The following is a 13,901-nucleotide window of genomic DNA, read 5'->3' as shown; positions in this document are numbered from 1 at the left end:
CACAGCACCTCTCTGGGAAGTGTACAACTATGTTCCCCTTCCAACAAAACAATAACATAAAATATCCTAAAAACAAAGCAAATATATAGTGAAACTGGCTTGTAAAAGGAAAAAAAAACATGCATTTTAATTTCTTTCACCAACATATTTCTCCAGTTTCTTTTCTAATTCATTTCATTCATATGCTTTAAATGAGTCGAAAGAACATTCCAGTTCCTGAATACAGAGCAAATGCTTGTCTTTTTGTATGTCCAATTTATGCCGCAAGTTCCAGGTTTTGCATAAATTGGTAAGGCTGTGCTCCATTCCTCCCCCTGCACCTGTTTTAAGTTGGGACCAAGAAATCTAGTGGTCTGCCTACCCTTATAAACATCAAATCAACCCTGGACACTTTCTCAGAAGGCTGTACTAGCCATCCAGTGGCCATCAGTTTGTTGTCAAGCAAGGCTTTCTCAAGAGTAGCATTCACTCTATGGAATGTGTGGTCTGAGAGACAGGACCCATGGAAAGCTTTTGATGCCTCTTGAAGGTGTACCTATTTATTCAAACTTCGGTGCTTTGCTATTTTTGTAAAATCTTAAATGTATGATTGTTTTAAACTGTATTTTATGCATTTTATGGAAACCACTTACAGATACTATATCAAGTGATTAAAATGAAAGAAATGCTTTTATTTATAAATAAATAGATAAAATGCATATTGTTGCATGAATCATGCTGTGAGTTTGCACATGGACAGACTTCAAAGCACACTTGGGACCTGGGAGCAGCAAATTGAGTCAGTTCTGGTCCAAACCTAACCTAAACAAATGTCAAACTGATCATTCTGACTGTTCAACCTGAAGGAGAAATACAAGCACACAAGTTCTTGTTGGCTGTTATTCCAACTGTTAGGTTTTAAGACTGTTAGGTTTTAAGGATGAGTTTGTTTGTTTTTTATTACAAAAAAAATAGATGAACAAATCTAGATCACTGGGGATGGTTTTTTCCACTATGTGAGTGCAAAAGTAGAGACTGCAGAGAGCAGATTTTAAATGCAGTTCCTAATACTGATGGATGCTAATGTCTGCTAATGGGCAGCTACGTGTCTGTGTTTACCAGTAGATCTCCTAGTATTGCTTTTGTGATATTTATTCACTGGGATTCTTGATATGTCAATCCAAAGGTGTGTTTGGCTGATCTGAATGCATTAGGAACCTGGCCTTTGCGCTTTCTGGTGGTCTCATGCCTCTTAAAGTCACTCCTGTGTCTTAATGGACGATCGCTGCAGTACATCTGCTGCTTTGTTGACCTGGGACCTAAGTCCCAGCTTTAGTCTGCTTTCCCAGACAAAATGCAATGTTTGGAATCTCGTTAGTGACATTCTCAAATTGGCAGCATGGCTGAGCTTGTTGGCTATAAGTTGACCAACAATCTGATGGAACCATCCTGAAAGCTCTTCTAAAAAGCCATGTCTAGCCATACACTTAAAGGTGGTTAAAGAAAGAGCCAAACAAGGACAGGCTTCCACAGCCAAGATGAAAAAATCGATTGCCTCATTCTAATTCTAAGTGTTATAAAGAGAAATAAAGTACAAGCACTGCTTGGGTTACAAACGTTCTGCTCCTGAGATAAAGGGAAATTGTCTTTAAGTCAAACTTGTATGTAAGTTGGATCACGTATAGTCAACCCTCCACTTTCATGGGGGTTAGGGGCATAGAATCCCTGTGAAAGTGGAAAAATCACAAATATCTCCCCCCTCCCAAACTCACCAACCCTTCCTTTTTGCAGCAAGGAAATGCTGGAAAGATTTCCCTCTCTGGATAGGTGGGGCAGGAAGGCATGTTCTGGAGGCTGCCCTCTCTCCCCTTTTGCTTCGTCTCCCTCTCCCCGCCCCCATATGATTCTTTGGAGGCCTCTATGTGTGGTGATGATTCTTTTCTGCAGTAATTTTAAAAAATTAATAGACTTTATGACAGTTTGTTTGTAGGTACAGGTTGTTCATAACTGGGATGTTTGTAACTCGGACTGCCTGTATACTGTTTAATCAATGTCTTTGTTTCAGTTTGGTATTATCTACAATTCTACATAACTCCTTTTGTCTAGAGAGAGGAAACAATGTTTTTCACAATTGTGGTATCTTGAAACTGAAATCCTATTATTTCATTGTCCACAGACAAAATGGTGGAATGTATCAAAATAAATGTTTTCTTTCTCATAGAATTGTATTGCTGTGTTTTGAAGCTTGATCTACTTTCTCAAATTAGACTGTGTTTGCAGCATTTCTGGGATTAGAAATCATCTCGGTTGTGTGCATCTTTATGCAAATAATCACCCTTGCCTGCTTATTCTTGCGTAAATTCTGTGCTTTTCCTCACCTACAGGAAGAACGGCGCATAATTTATGTTGGTAAAATTGGGCCTGACACAACCCGTACAGAACTGAGGGACCGTTTTGAAGTTTTTGGTGAAATTGAGGAGTGCACAGTAAATCTACAGGATGATGGGTAAAAGCCTTTAAGTTTTTTTCCATGATACAAGATTTCCATATATTCAAAAGAAATGGTACAAGAAAATGGCATTGAAATAATGGCACTGAGAATTTCCCTAAAAGCGTTGCAACAGTTTTTGACCTGAGGTTTTGAAAAGCCTCTTTTCCTCTTTTATCCTTATTTATTAATCTCACTATAATTGAGATTTCCTATTCTAGAAATAAGTAGTTGGCTGGCAAGACAATTGTGCTGATGAATGAATGTGGTGGGTTTAGGCATTTACGATATGCGAGCCCCAGAGGAGTTTTTCCTTTTTAGATACAATAACATTGACAGGCATTAACACTTTTTAATTGTTGTGCACAACTGTGCTTTCTTTTCAATTACAGAGATAGCTATGGTTTCATCACTTACCGCTACACTTGTGATGCTTTTGCTGCTTTAGAAAATGGACAAACTCTGCGCAGATCCAGCGAGCCTGACTTTGAGCTGTATTTTTGTGGACAAAAGCAATTTTGCAAGTCGAACTATGCAGACCTAGGTATGATATTTATGTTATATTATTTGCGAAGTCGTTCCCAACCCATCATGACCCCATGGAAAAACATTCTTCCAGGCTCTCCTATCCTCCACCATCCCCCGGAGTCCACCTAAGCTCACGCCAACTGCTTCAGTGACTCCATCTAGCCACCTCATCCTCTGCCATCCCCTTCTTCTTTTGCCATCTATTGTTCCCAGCATTAGGCTCTTCTCCAGGGAGTCCTTCCTTCTCATTAAACGTATTTGAGTTTCATCTTCAGTATCTGGCCTTCTAAAAAGCAGTCAGGGTTGATCTCCTCTAAGACTGACTGGTTTGATCTCCTTGCAGTCCAAGGGACTCGCAGGAGTCTCCTCCAGCACCACAATTCAAAGGCCTCAATTCTTCGGTGCTCAGCTTTCCTTATGGTCCAACTTTCACAACCATACATTAGAACTGGGAAAACCATGGCCTTGACTATACAAACTTTTGCCGGCAATGTGATGTCTCTGCTTTTTAGTATGCTGTCTAGATTTGCCGTAGCTTTCTTTCCAAGGACCAAATATCTTTTAATTTCTTGGCTGTAGTCACTGTCTGTCACTACCTCCATTTCTTCCCCATCTATTTGCCAGGAGGTGATAGGACCAGATGCCATGATCTTAGTTTTCTTAATGTTGAGTTTCAAGCCAACTTTTACACTCTCCTCCTTCACCCGCATCAAGAGGGTCTTTAGTTCCTCTTTACTTTCTGCCATTACAGTGGTATCCTCTGCATATCTGAGGTTGTTGATATTTCTCCCAGCAGTCTTAATTCCAACTGGTGATTCATCTAGCCCCACCTTTTGCATGATGTGCTCTGTATATAAGTTAAATAGGCAGGGCGACAGTATACAGCCTTGCCGTACTCCTTTCCCAATGTTGAACCAATCAGTGGTTCCGTGTCCGGTTCTTACTGTTGCTTCTTGACCCACATACAGGTTTCTCAAGAGACAAATAGGATGGTCAGGTACTCCCATCTCTTTAAGAACTTGCCACAATTTACAGCTTGCTAAATTCAGGGTGCTTATGAGGTTTGTTTATTTGTTTGTTTATTTATTTATTCATTCATTCATTCATTTATTTATTTTCAAGCTGGACAGGCAGTAAAGTTGGGGCGAGCTTATCTGCAGAGTAGTGTTCATTGCTTCCAACTTACTTTCTAAGCTGGAGTCAGCTATTTCTGGTGAAATGGAACATCATCATTGTTGAGATGTGGATGAAGTAAAAGATGTGGATGAAGTGGTTTTGCTTGTAGTCGGGTGCTGCAGGATCGCTTTGCTAGCAGCAGAGTGTGGGAAAGGTCCTCCTCCCTCAGCCGGAGTTTCCTGAGCCAGTGAAGAGCTGTTGAATATGGTTTCAGCATGGAGGCAGTAGATGGAGTTTTGATTGTAAGTTGTACTGAATCCTGTGCAGCTAGACAAACCAAACTCCCTGCCTCTGTTGTCACCAGCTCCAAGTGCTTCTGAAGCCTACATTTGTTTGTCTCCACTGCATTGCCTTTACATAAGGCAGATAAGCTTTTCCTCATAATGGCTTTCCAATGTATTTATGCTGAGGCACTTAGCATAAATGGGTTGTATTAATGTAAATTTCAGTGTTAAGGTTAAACCACTTTAGGTGAAATTTGGGAGCACAGGAAATATTTTTCTCTTACCAGGAAAATAAAGAGTGATGTCTCTTGTAGCTCTTCTTGATCAGCTGGTGTATGTGTGTGTGTGTGTGTTGTAAATGAATGGAAATAATCATTACAATCTCAGCCATACCTCCATATGTTAGGCACTTTTTATACCCTGCCCTTTACTTTGTATGATGCGGGAAGCTATATTTTCCCTGACCAATATATGTCTTTCCCAAGTCTAAATGATAAAGACGATATGCATTGTTCAGAGTGAATATGCTATAATTCACTTCACTGGCTAAATAGATAGTGTAAAGCTGAGGAAAGGCAGCTGACTGCTGGAGAGATAGAGGCGCAGTGATGAAAATATAAAAGGCGGCAAATCATTTGTTCAAACACTGGCTGATAAAACCAGTAAAGATGGATTGAAGCCTTGACTTGATTTGACTTATCTTCCACATTGATGAAGTCAGGGGTGTTTCTAGTATCTCAAAACATCAGGGGTATAAAATAAACTGTCTGAAAGAGACCTCCTTGAACATTATTCATCAGCGAGAATAGGCTCCTGAAGAGCTTTCCATGTTGATCATGTCTCCTCAAGACTTTTCCTTCGCAGAACTTCACATATGTCCTTCTGGGTTTTTCTATTAGGGGCTGTTGTGCCTTTACTTTAAGAGAAAATGTGTATTGATGTAGGGATAACTTGTCACATTCCTTACCTGAGAGGCTGATTTTGCAGGGAAGACCATCGTAACCTAAACATAGCAGAAGAATGAGGGCCTCATCAGAAATTTATTGTGGAAAGATGGCATCATAAATCAATGGAAAACAGCAAAACCCTAATCTCAAACAATTTATTAAATAGCTAGCGAATGCTCCTGGCTTCCTGTAGGTTGGAACAAGTCTTACTTTGATACAGCAAAGCCCCAACAAACTTGCAGAATGCAAACTTTCGGTGTGGCAGATGTGGACACATTGTGCCCTCTCCATCTGAGTGACGCCATGGCCACTGGCTGCCCTGAACATGGCCCCTGAGAAGGGGACGGACTGCAGCAGAGGGAAGGGAGCAGGCATGGAACTTGCCTTCAGTCTGCTGATTTCTCCTGGAGTTTCCAGCTCCTGGGCTTCAAGGCTGCTGGTTAAGGATAGATTCCCTGTTGACTGAAGTTGTTCCAGCAGGCTTCATCCACATGGTCCCATTAAAATGAATTGATGCATTTAAAAAGTTAAATAACCCCAAAATGTATACTCCTACATCTTTCCTATAGCTTGTGTGTCAAGGTTTAGCCAATAGGATTCATGGTCTTTTGCTATGGTGATGATGGCCAGGCAGGTAACTATCCCTTTTATTATTATACATTAAAATAATATGCAAATGACATTTTAAAACATATACTATATAAATATTTTGAGGCAGGAAAAAGGATGTAGTTAGTGGGACATCTTTTGACATGTTATCCTGATGTATTATGAGCCCACCCATCTTGCTCCAAAGGCTTATAAAGTGATCCCTGCAGAAACTGTTCTACAAAGAACTCTGTCCAATAACGGTTTGGTGTGTACTTGCTTATCTATCTATCTATCTATCTATCTATCTATCTATCTATCTATCTATACTTTTTTCTGCAGATAGATATTTGTTTTGGTTGGTTGAAATTCAAATACAAACATTGTTTTAAAAAAAGTCTAACCAATAAGAAATAACCTGCAAGATATGTGTGACATATTCACTGCTGTGCTAAACTAAAAGTGTTAAATGATGAGGAACTTGGACTGAATATTAGTTCACATATCCAGATACCTGTGTATTGCCCTGTGTGTGCCACGCCACTGAAATCTATAAAGCCATTCAGGACCCCCACTGATGCTGTCCTTCCACCACCATGTTGTGCTATCAGAAAACTGAAGTCATGCAGGTGGACCACATGCTCCAGATTCTTTCCATGCCACGCCTCGTTCTGAATAGCGCAGCAGTATTGCCATGGAAAGGACCAGACTGAGTTCAAACTCATTGTCTCCCGTTTCATGCTTTAAAAAACATTCATCACAAAATTTGTACATAACTTTCACAATATATGTATTAATGTACTATTCCTTGTGTGCCCTTTGAACACATTTTAAGATGTACGTACTCATTGACTAGAATGCATTGGTGTGATTTTTGGAAGTGCGTACCTTTTTCTTTGCCACAGTTTTCAAGTGAGCACATGTCACATATTTAAAACTGCACAGCAACATGGTTGGGATTGCTCTAAGCCTGGCTACTTTGGCAGTGGGCGAAGGGTGGGGGGTTGTGAACCCCATGGCAAGTTTAGGTATGTATTGATTTCTGATCACAAATTATATTTCACCACAATTCTATCTTAGTCCAATTTTACCTCCTGTTCAGGTTCAGGAGGTACAAATTGGTTAAATCCATCTGTTTACTTTCAAACTCCCCTCAATGAACGTCTTCCACATCCCAACTCCTACATCGCTTTAATGTTCCAGTTGTACAGAGTGGTGTGGAAGATGCCACATCTCCTGGCTGTAAAGGTAATATTTGAAGGGACGCACATCACTAAAAAAGTATTGGTTGGGTTTGTGGATAAGCAGCACGGTGAATTATTGTTATTCAATACGTTTCTATACCACCCACAGTCAGAGCTCTCTGGGTGGTTCACAACATTAAGTCACCCAACCATCCAGATTTCAACCAGGCCCGACCCTGCTTAGCTTCCAAGATTAGGCAGGATCAGGCCTTTAAGCTTTATGGAAGCTATATGTGTTACAGGGGTTGTGTTATTCCTCATATATAAAGCCACTGTTGTCAGTTAATTATAATTATCCAGTACAGGATAAAATCTACAAATTTCATGAATCTCAGTGAAATTTTCAGTCCAATGTATGCACCAAACTGTACCTTACTGTTACGTCTTGGCTCTGACTTAAACATTTTTTATATATAATACCAATGGGATCTTTATTTAGTCATACTTAAAGTAGATCCATGAAATCAATGGTACTTCAGTTAAACCTGACAGACTCAAATTCTATTGAATTCAATGAATCTACTCTTAATCTGGATCCAAACCAGTGTATTTTGATTGTACCTATTTTATAATGAGTTTAAAATATTACTGTAATAATATATGCAACTGATGTATGGACATGCATTCATATTTTATTGCTGTCCTAGCAATATGGCCTACTTTGAGCACACTGCATGGAAAAGTGGCATACTAATGAATAGGATGATGGTGATAACATTGAGGTAATCAAAATTAATTTTTCTTCCAGATTCAAATTCAGACGATTTTGATCCTGCTTCTACTAAGAGCAAGTATGACTCCATGGATTTTGACAGTTTACTTAAAGAGGCACAGCGAAGCTTGAGGAGGTAATGTGCATCATGGCCGAGGATAATGGAGGGATGGTGAATACCTCACGGACGTCACGTCCTTCAATAATGGACAGTGAAGAAGTCATGCTTACAGTGTTCCCCTGCTCTATGCTCTCCATACAAAAACATGGTTTACATGGACACGGCTGCTTGAGGAATGAAGAGGCAAAGAGGGGTTGGTGTGAGCATTTGTGCACCCCAGGGTCTCAGCTTGGCTTTCCCAGGGTAACAAAGTTGTGGGTTTTGATCTTTCTAGCGAGTGCCAAGTGGGAACCACCTGAAGTGGCAGCAGTTCCATAGAGATACATTTTAAAAAATGAAAACTAAAAAATGTGTACATATGACATTTCCAGAACAAAGCAAATTCAAACTTGAGCTGCTGACATCTGAGACACACTGCATTTTAGTTCTTTTTTTGGGTTTGTTCATTGTTTTTTTTAGACAAGCTTCTTCTTATCCTGTGTTGTTCCAATATGGCAACAATCCTGAAGAGATCAACAGATCCTGCAAAATCCACTGTCTCTTACTGTGCTTTTCTCATGAAGGTGAAAAACAAATATGTGGAAGGATTCCAAACTTCCATAGCATTTTAAAGTTTTGTCTTTTTAATTGTGACATCCATGTCAGTGTCCAAATGTTTATCTAACATAGTGAAATTTTGAGACCCTCATTAACAGTCAGCGTGTTTGGTGTTTTTTTTTTTTTTCCTTTGAGCTGACATGGTGTTACACTAGAAACAAGTTGAGGGTAACTGTTTGGGGTGGGGGTGGGGGTTGAATGTACAGTTAGATTATTTACTACATTCTCAAATGTAGTCAAGTATTTACATATGTTAAATGGAGTATTTTTATTTTGTGTACATACTGTCTGACAAGACAATGCTCTTTTTTGTTACAGCTATGCACTGTAAATGCAGCGTTCTTTTAAAAAACTGCTGAATTTTTTCTTAATCAAGAATATTCAAATGTAATTATATGAGGCAGAACAATATTGTACACTAACATATTTAGAAAGCTGAACTTATGCTTATATATATTTGATTGTAAAAAAAAAGAAGTGTGTGTTTGTGTGCGTGTGAGCGTGCGTGAGTACTGAGTGCAAAAATATTGATGCTTTACGCACATCATCCATCCCTTCTTTAATCAGCCTAATAGCATCGACCAGAATTCAGCCAAAGTTAAGAATGTTCAGGTCTCATTCATTAGCTAGACTGGCTTAGTTGCTCCCATCCTTTACAAGTTGCTGAAATCTTTACATCCATGCTTTTTCAACCAGTGGTATCTCACAGTATGGCAGGTGGTAGGAATGTCACCGCTTGAAAAGAACTGGTCTAACTGTACCAGGATATTGATGCTTGCCCCACTAAGGGGAGCATAGAAATCTGGATTGGGAATACATATACCTTTCCCTTATATTCATATTATATATGATACTAAAGTCCTGTGACCTCCTGACGGATGTCCTAACTTGGACATAAAGTCTGAAGTGTCTAGTGTTGCTTGCTGAAAGCCTCATGGGATGCTGGAAGTTTCTGTGAAGAGTTTATAATCAACATTTGCTTTAAGTTGAAGATACAATTTGCTAAGAGAGATTGTCCTATGGCTTCCAGGATCACGAGTCCTGCTAGAAATGGTGAAATTACTGGATGAATCCATTGGGGTATTTCCTGGAAAACTACTTCTACTTCTTTATAGGGCTCCTTGTGAGAAAAGATGCTTCCTGTAATGTTCAGGTAACTGGCGTGATGTCAGCCCTCACCAGGTAACTGGAGGATGCAGATGTCACAGGGACTGGCATGGGAGCGGCCAGAGGTGGCGGCAGCCCTATCCTATCATTCTGGGTAATGCACACCGAAAGGGGCTTATAAGGGCCAAACTTGACATGCAGGAGCAGACACAAGGCTGGTAACTTTGCTTGCCACGTAAATGCTGCAAAACGGTGTGGGACTTCACAAAACATTGTGCAGAGAAGCAATGGGCAAGGGAGACCACTAAACAGAGGTTCCCAGCCCTGGGTCTGCATCCTTCTAGGTCCAACCAACTTCATTTGGAGAGTTAAGCACATATTTAAATCTCTCCATTGAATGCAGTGGAGCTCAAGACTGCAATTCTGTGCGCACTTACTTGTAAGTAAGCCCCATTTAACCCGGCAAGACTAATGTCAGAGGACATGTGCATAGAAATTGTGCTGTAAAAGTGCTTAACTTTGGCTGGTTCATGCCCTTTGTCCAGAAGTATCTTAGCCAACTAGGTATTAATCTCCTTTGTAATATTTTTTCCACGTTTTACTTTTTTTCATCTCTTTCTTTAGTCGTTTTATATACACAAAATTTATTAAGGGCGGGGTGGGGGAGAGATATTTCTCATTTAAACTTTTTTCTAGGCAATATCATAATTTTATGTAAAGCTTCTTAAATGGGTAATCATTAAGAAGTGTTTTTATTTTATGTATTGATAGTTTTGGAACTAGAAGTCAGAAACCTTTTTAAAAATGATACTTTGTTTTAAATGTTGTGACTTTAATTTGATAAAGAAAAATTGCTGTGGTACAGAGCACAGTTATGGTTTTACAATAATTCTGTGTGTCTGAACACTGTTCTTGAAGCCAGTAGTCTTTTCATTGGCAGAGTTCAATGATTATCTATGATTTTAAATGTACGCATCCTGTATAAATACTAATTCTTCATTCCTTTGTTTACTTAAAGATGCATATTTATCGGTTGTGATTAACCTATTTATTATAAATTATGAGGTGACTAAAATAATAAAAAGGCCAGTGGAAATTTTATACCTAGGATGCACACCGGTTGTCAGGTTGCTAAATGTATTTTCATTCGGGGAAAATAGTTTTTTGTTTTTGTTTTTTTCCAGAAGCAGTGACTCCTTCCACCCTCTTTTTCTTATTATTTAACTATGCACTATTATGGCCTTAGAGGTGCCCATGACATTGTGGGAGCCTTCAGATCGTATCAGAAATTGTAGAATCCATTTGCGAGTTTATGGGCTGGCACAGTGCACACCGCTAAAATGGACTAACTTGTGCAGCCATCACATGACTGATGTCTTGTCCATTAAAGTCATTCCTGTCAATTACCCTGTTGAATTTCAATTCAAGCACCCATTGCAAGGTTGTTCTTCCTTTTGATTTTCTCCTTTAGGGCATTCGCTGCTTGTTTACAGAATTGCAAGAAATTCCCCAGAGCGCTTGATAGCATTAAAGAATGTATATGAAACCTCCTCGCCTGCCAAAACCAAAATGCTTTTTAGTGCCGTGTGGGCATGATGACGCCCACTGTGCACAGCACTGCACTTAGGAGATCCCAACAGGGCTCAGGAGAACCCTCTGTTCCTCTTGCAAGGGACATACAAGGCGATGCAAGGGATTATCTAGCTGAGTGGCAGACCCACTCTCTGAAAGAAGTTAGGTGGGGATATGAGAGCCATGCACAGATCTCCCAGCTGCACAGGTGGCTCCTTGTGCTACCAGAGTATGGCTGTAGGTAGAGATAATCAGAAACAAGGCTCTGCTGAGCCTTCTTGGGATACTTTATGGGTTCTGTACTCAGAGTGAACTGGATCATACCCAGTGTATGATATGGTGGTGGGAGTGGGGATAACAGGCAATAATTTGCCTATTGAGCAAACCAGAGTGCAAGACAAGAGTAGGCAAGATACACTGGAGCATCAGTGGTGGCTCTTTTTAACAAGAGGTTTCATACTCTTGAGTCTGAAGAGATGAAAGCACTCCTACCCTCATGTTTAGTGAAGTGGGAAAGGGCCAGCTGACACACAGCACATAAATTTTTGTACTTGGGTATTCATCCCCAAGTTACCCCCCCCCCCCAAAATCCAATGACTGGTCCTTTACTGAACATCATGAAAGTGGTAGCAGTGCCTGGATAGTTCCCCCTCCCTTTCCAACGATGCCCACCTTTCTGTGCACACACAGCCTGTGGGAGTCACTTCCCCTTGGTGTGCCTAGACACATGCAGTTTGCATGTGAGCTGGAACCATGCAGATGGGGCCCATTGCTTGGATCTTCTCCACTCACTTGTCACCCAGGTAGAAGGGAATGTCAGAAGAATGTGGCAGTACCTGTTGGAGATGATCATCCTATATCCAGGCAGGACCATCTAAATTCACCCTGCAGGTGCACAGGCAAATGGAACATCTAGGCAATGGCCTTTCCTTGTTGTATGTCCCCAACACTGGATGAGAGATAGTGTGAGTTTTTGCAAGGAATGAGCTCACAGTGTGAACTCTCTTGCTCAAAAAGGCTCTGCTCACCTTGAGTTGACACCAGGACTTATAGATCTGATTCAGAATCAGGCAAATAGCTCAGTTCTGCAGGTCCACCAACTTCTTTGCCAGTTCTGCTTTCCCCAAGGGAGGAAAAAACTTGCTTTGCAGAAAGGGAAGTGGGGGCTAAAGGTAGAGCAGGCATTTTGCCTACCAATATTGTTCTGTGCATCAGCAGAGCATAATTTTCTGCTTATGAAGGGTATCCACAAGTTCTGTTGCACTAGTCTCCTAAGGGGAGGGTGTTCTGTCAACATAGGTATGAGAGCTTGAAAAGTTTGGAAAAGTTAAGGAATGGGTTTTTTGAGTTTGACTTGAATCCTCAAGTTCCAATTAATTTGGAGAGCAAGCTGGACAGGTTTCACCCAGTTGTATGCTCTGTATTCAGAGGTATATAGAGAGTGGGTTCAGGCAATACGATAAGCTACACTGAAGGGTTGTGTATGGGTTGTTGAACCATGGCTTGTTGAAACATGGGCTTTCATATTGTCTGAACCTAGCCAAGAAAGCAAACCATGGTGAACAAACCACACTTCACAATCCAACAATGAATTATGGGTTTTCTCACTGAGTTGTCCATGTTTAACAGCCATGGCTTGTTAGCACAGTTGGTTCATCCAACTTACATTTTGGCAGCAAGCCACAGTTCAACAAGAACCCATACTTAGCCTATAATCAGTCTTTCCGTGTGACTTTCTGTGCTGTTTGGACCCAGTTACTGCTTCAAACACAGATACTCCATCAAGTTACCATGGGCAGCAATCATTAGCATGAGTGGGTAGGAAATCTCCAGGGAAGAGGTTCTGCCAACATGGTTCCAGCAGCTCCCACACTGAAAGAGTTCTGTGTAGTTTTTCATTGTAAACAGGGATGGGATAAGTGGAGTGCACTTATTGCTGTTTGGCATTCATTACTTCTTTTGAAGAAACAACATACCTACCTATGTAATCTCTTCCCCTGCCCTTCCCAAAATGTAGGAAAATTGATTTTTCTCCCGTGATCAGTGCAGCTAAGTCTGAGAGCTGCCTTCATTTTATCACCAGCATATTGTGTTCCAGTAGATTCCACTGTGTCCTGTTCTTTGCCCCCCCACCCTACTTTTGTCTTTGAATTCCTAAGTAGGTAGATAGCAATAAAAAGGGAACTTTTTCACAAGTTCTGTTTTGCATACTGTAGCACCCTTTCAGTCTGTGCAATTCTTGTCATTCATTGCTTTGTAGGTTGAAGATACAGGTATTTTAACTTTTGATCGTGTGAATGCCAAACTAAACGTTTACAGCTGTTTCTTTCTGGATTTTGAGTGTCTTCTATTGTAAAGGGAAAAAATTAAAGCAATAAATTATTTTTTAAGAAATCAATATTTAGTATATCATATGTTGAAGGACAAGACACATTGCTGATTTTTGCCTTTCAATTTTAGTCATTAAATTTTGAATGCTTTCTATTTTGCTCTGGATTGCTGACATGGAAAAAATGTGTGTGGTTTTTTTTCTTTTTTTTTCCAAATGGCTGCTGTATCACCGTCAGGTTTTGTTTTGTTTTTCTTATCTGTTAACCTGACAAATATTTTGTTCTTGA

The 13,901-nt window shown here is 40.2% G+C and overlaps 1 protein-coding gene across 4 annotated transcripts in view; it reads left to right on the top strand.

Moving 5' to 3' along the window:
• PPARGC1A (PPARG coactivator 1 alpha) overlaps positions 1-13,681 on the top strand; it is a 221,233-nt gene extending 207,552 nt beyond the window's left edge. For 3 of the 4 annotated variants that reach the window (XM_044417826.1, XM_044417823.1, XM_044417825.1), the window contains exons 11-12: positions 2,364-2,485; positions 2,860-3,143. In XM_044417826.1, coding sequence (XP_044273761.1) covers positions 2,364-2,485; positions 2,860-3,124 — 387 coding nt within the window. In that variant the 3' untranslated portion in view covers positions 3,125-3,143. Of the gene's footprint in view, positions 1-2,363; positions 2,486-2,859; positions 3,144-7,922 lie in introns of those variants that run through there. The other variant, XM_044417824.1, reaches the window with a different exon arrangement.
• Positions 13,682-13,901: the final 220 nt, after the last annotated feature.

This window comes from Varanus komodoensis, unplaced genomic scaffold (genome assembly GCF_004798865.1).
Source record: "Varanus komodoensis strain SLA01 unplaced genomic scaffold, ASM479886v1 scaffold9, whole genome shotgun sequence".
NCBI classification, from domain to species: Eukaryota; Metazoa; Chordata; class Lepidosauria; order Squamata; family Varanidae; genus Varanus; species Varanus komodoensis.
Note: the sequence above shows the minus strand (reverse complement) of the source record. Positions and strands in the feature narration are given on the sequence as shown.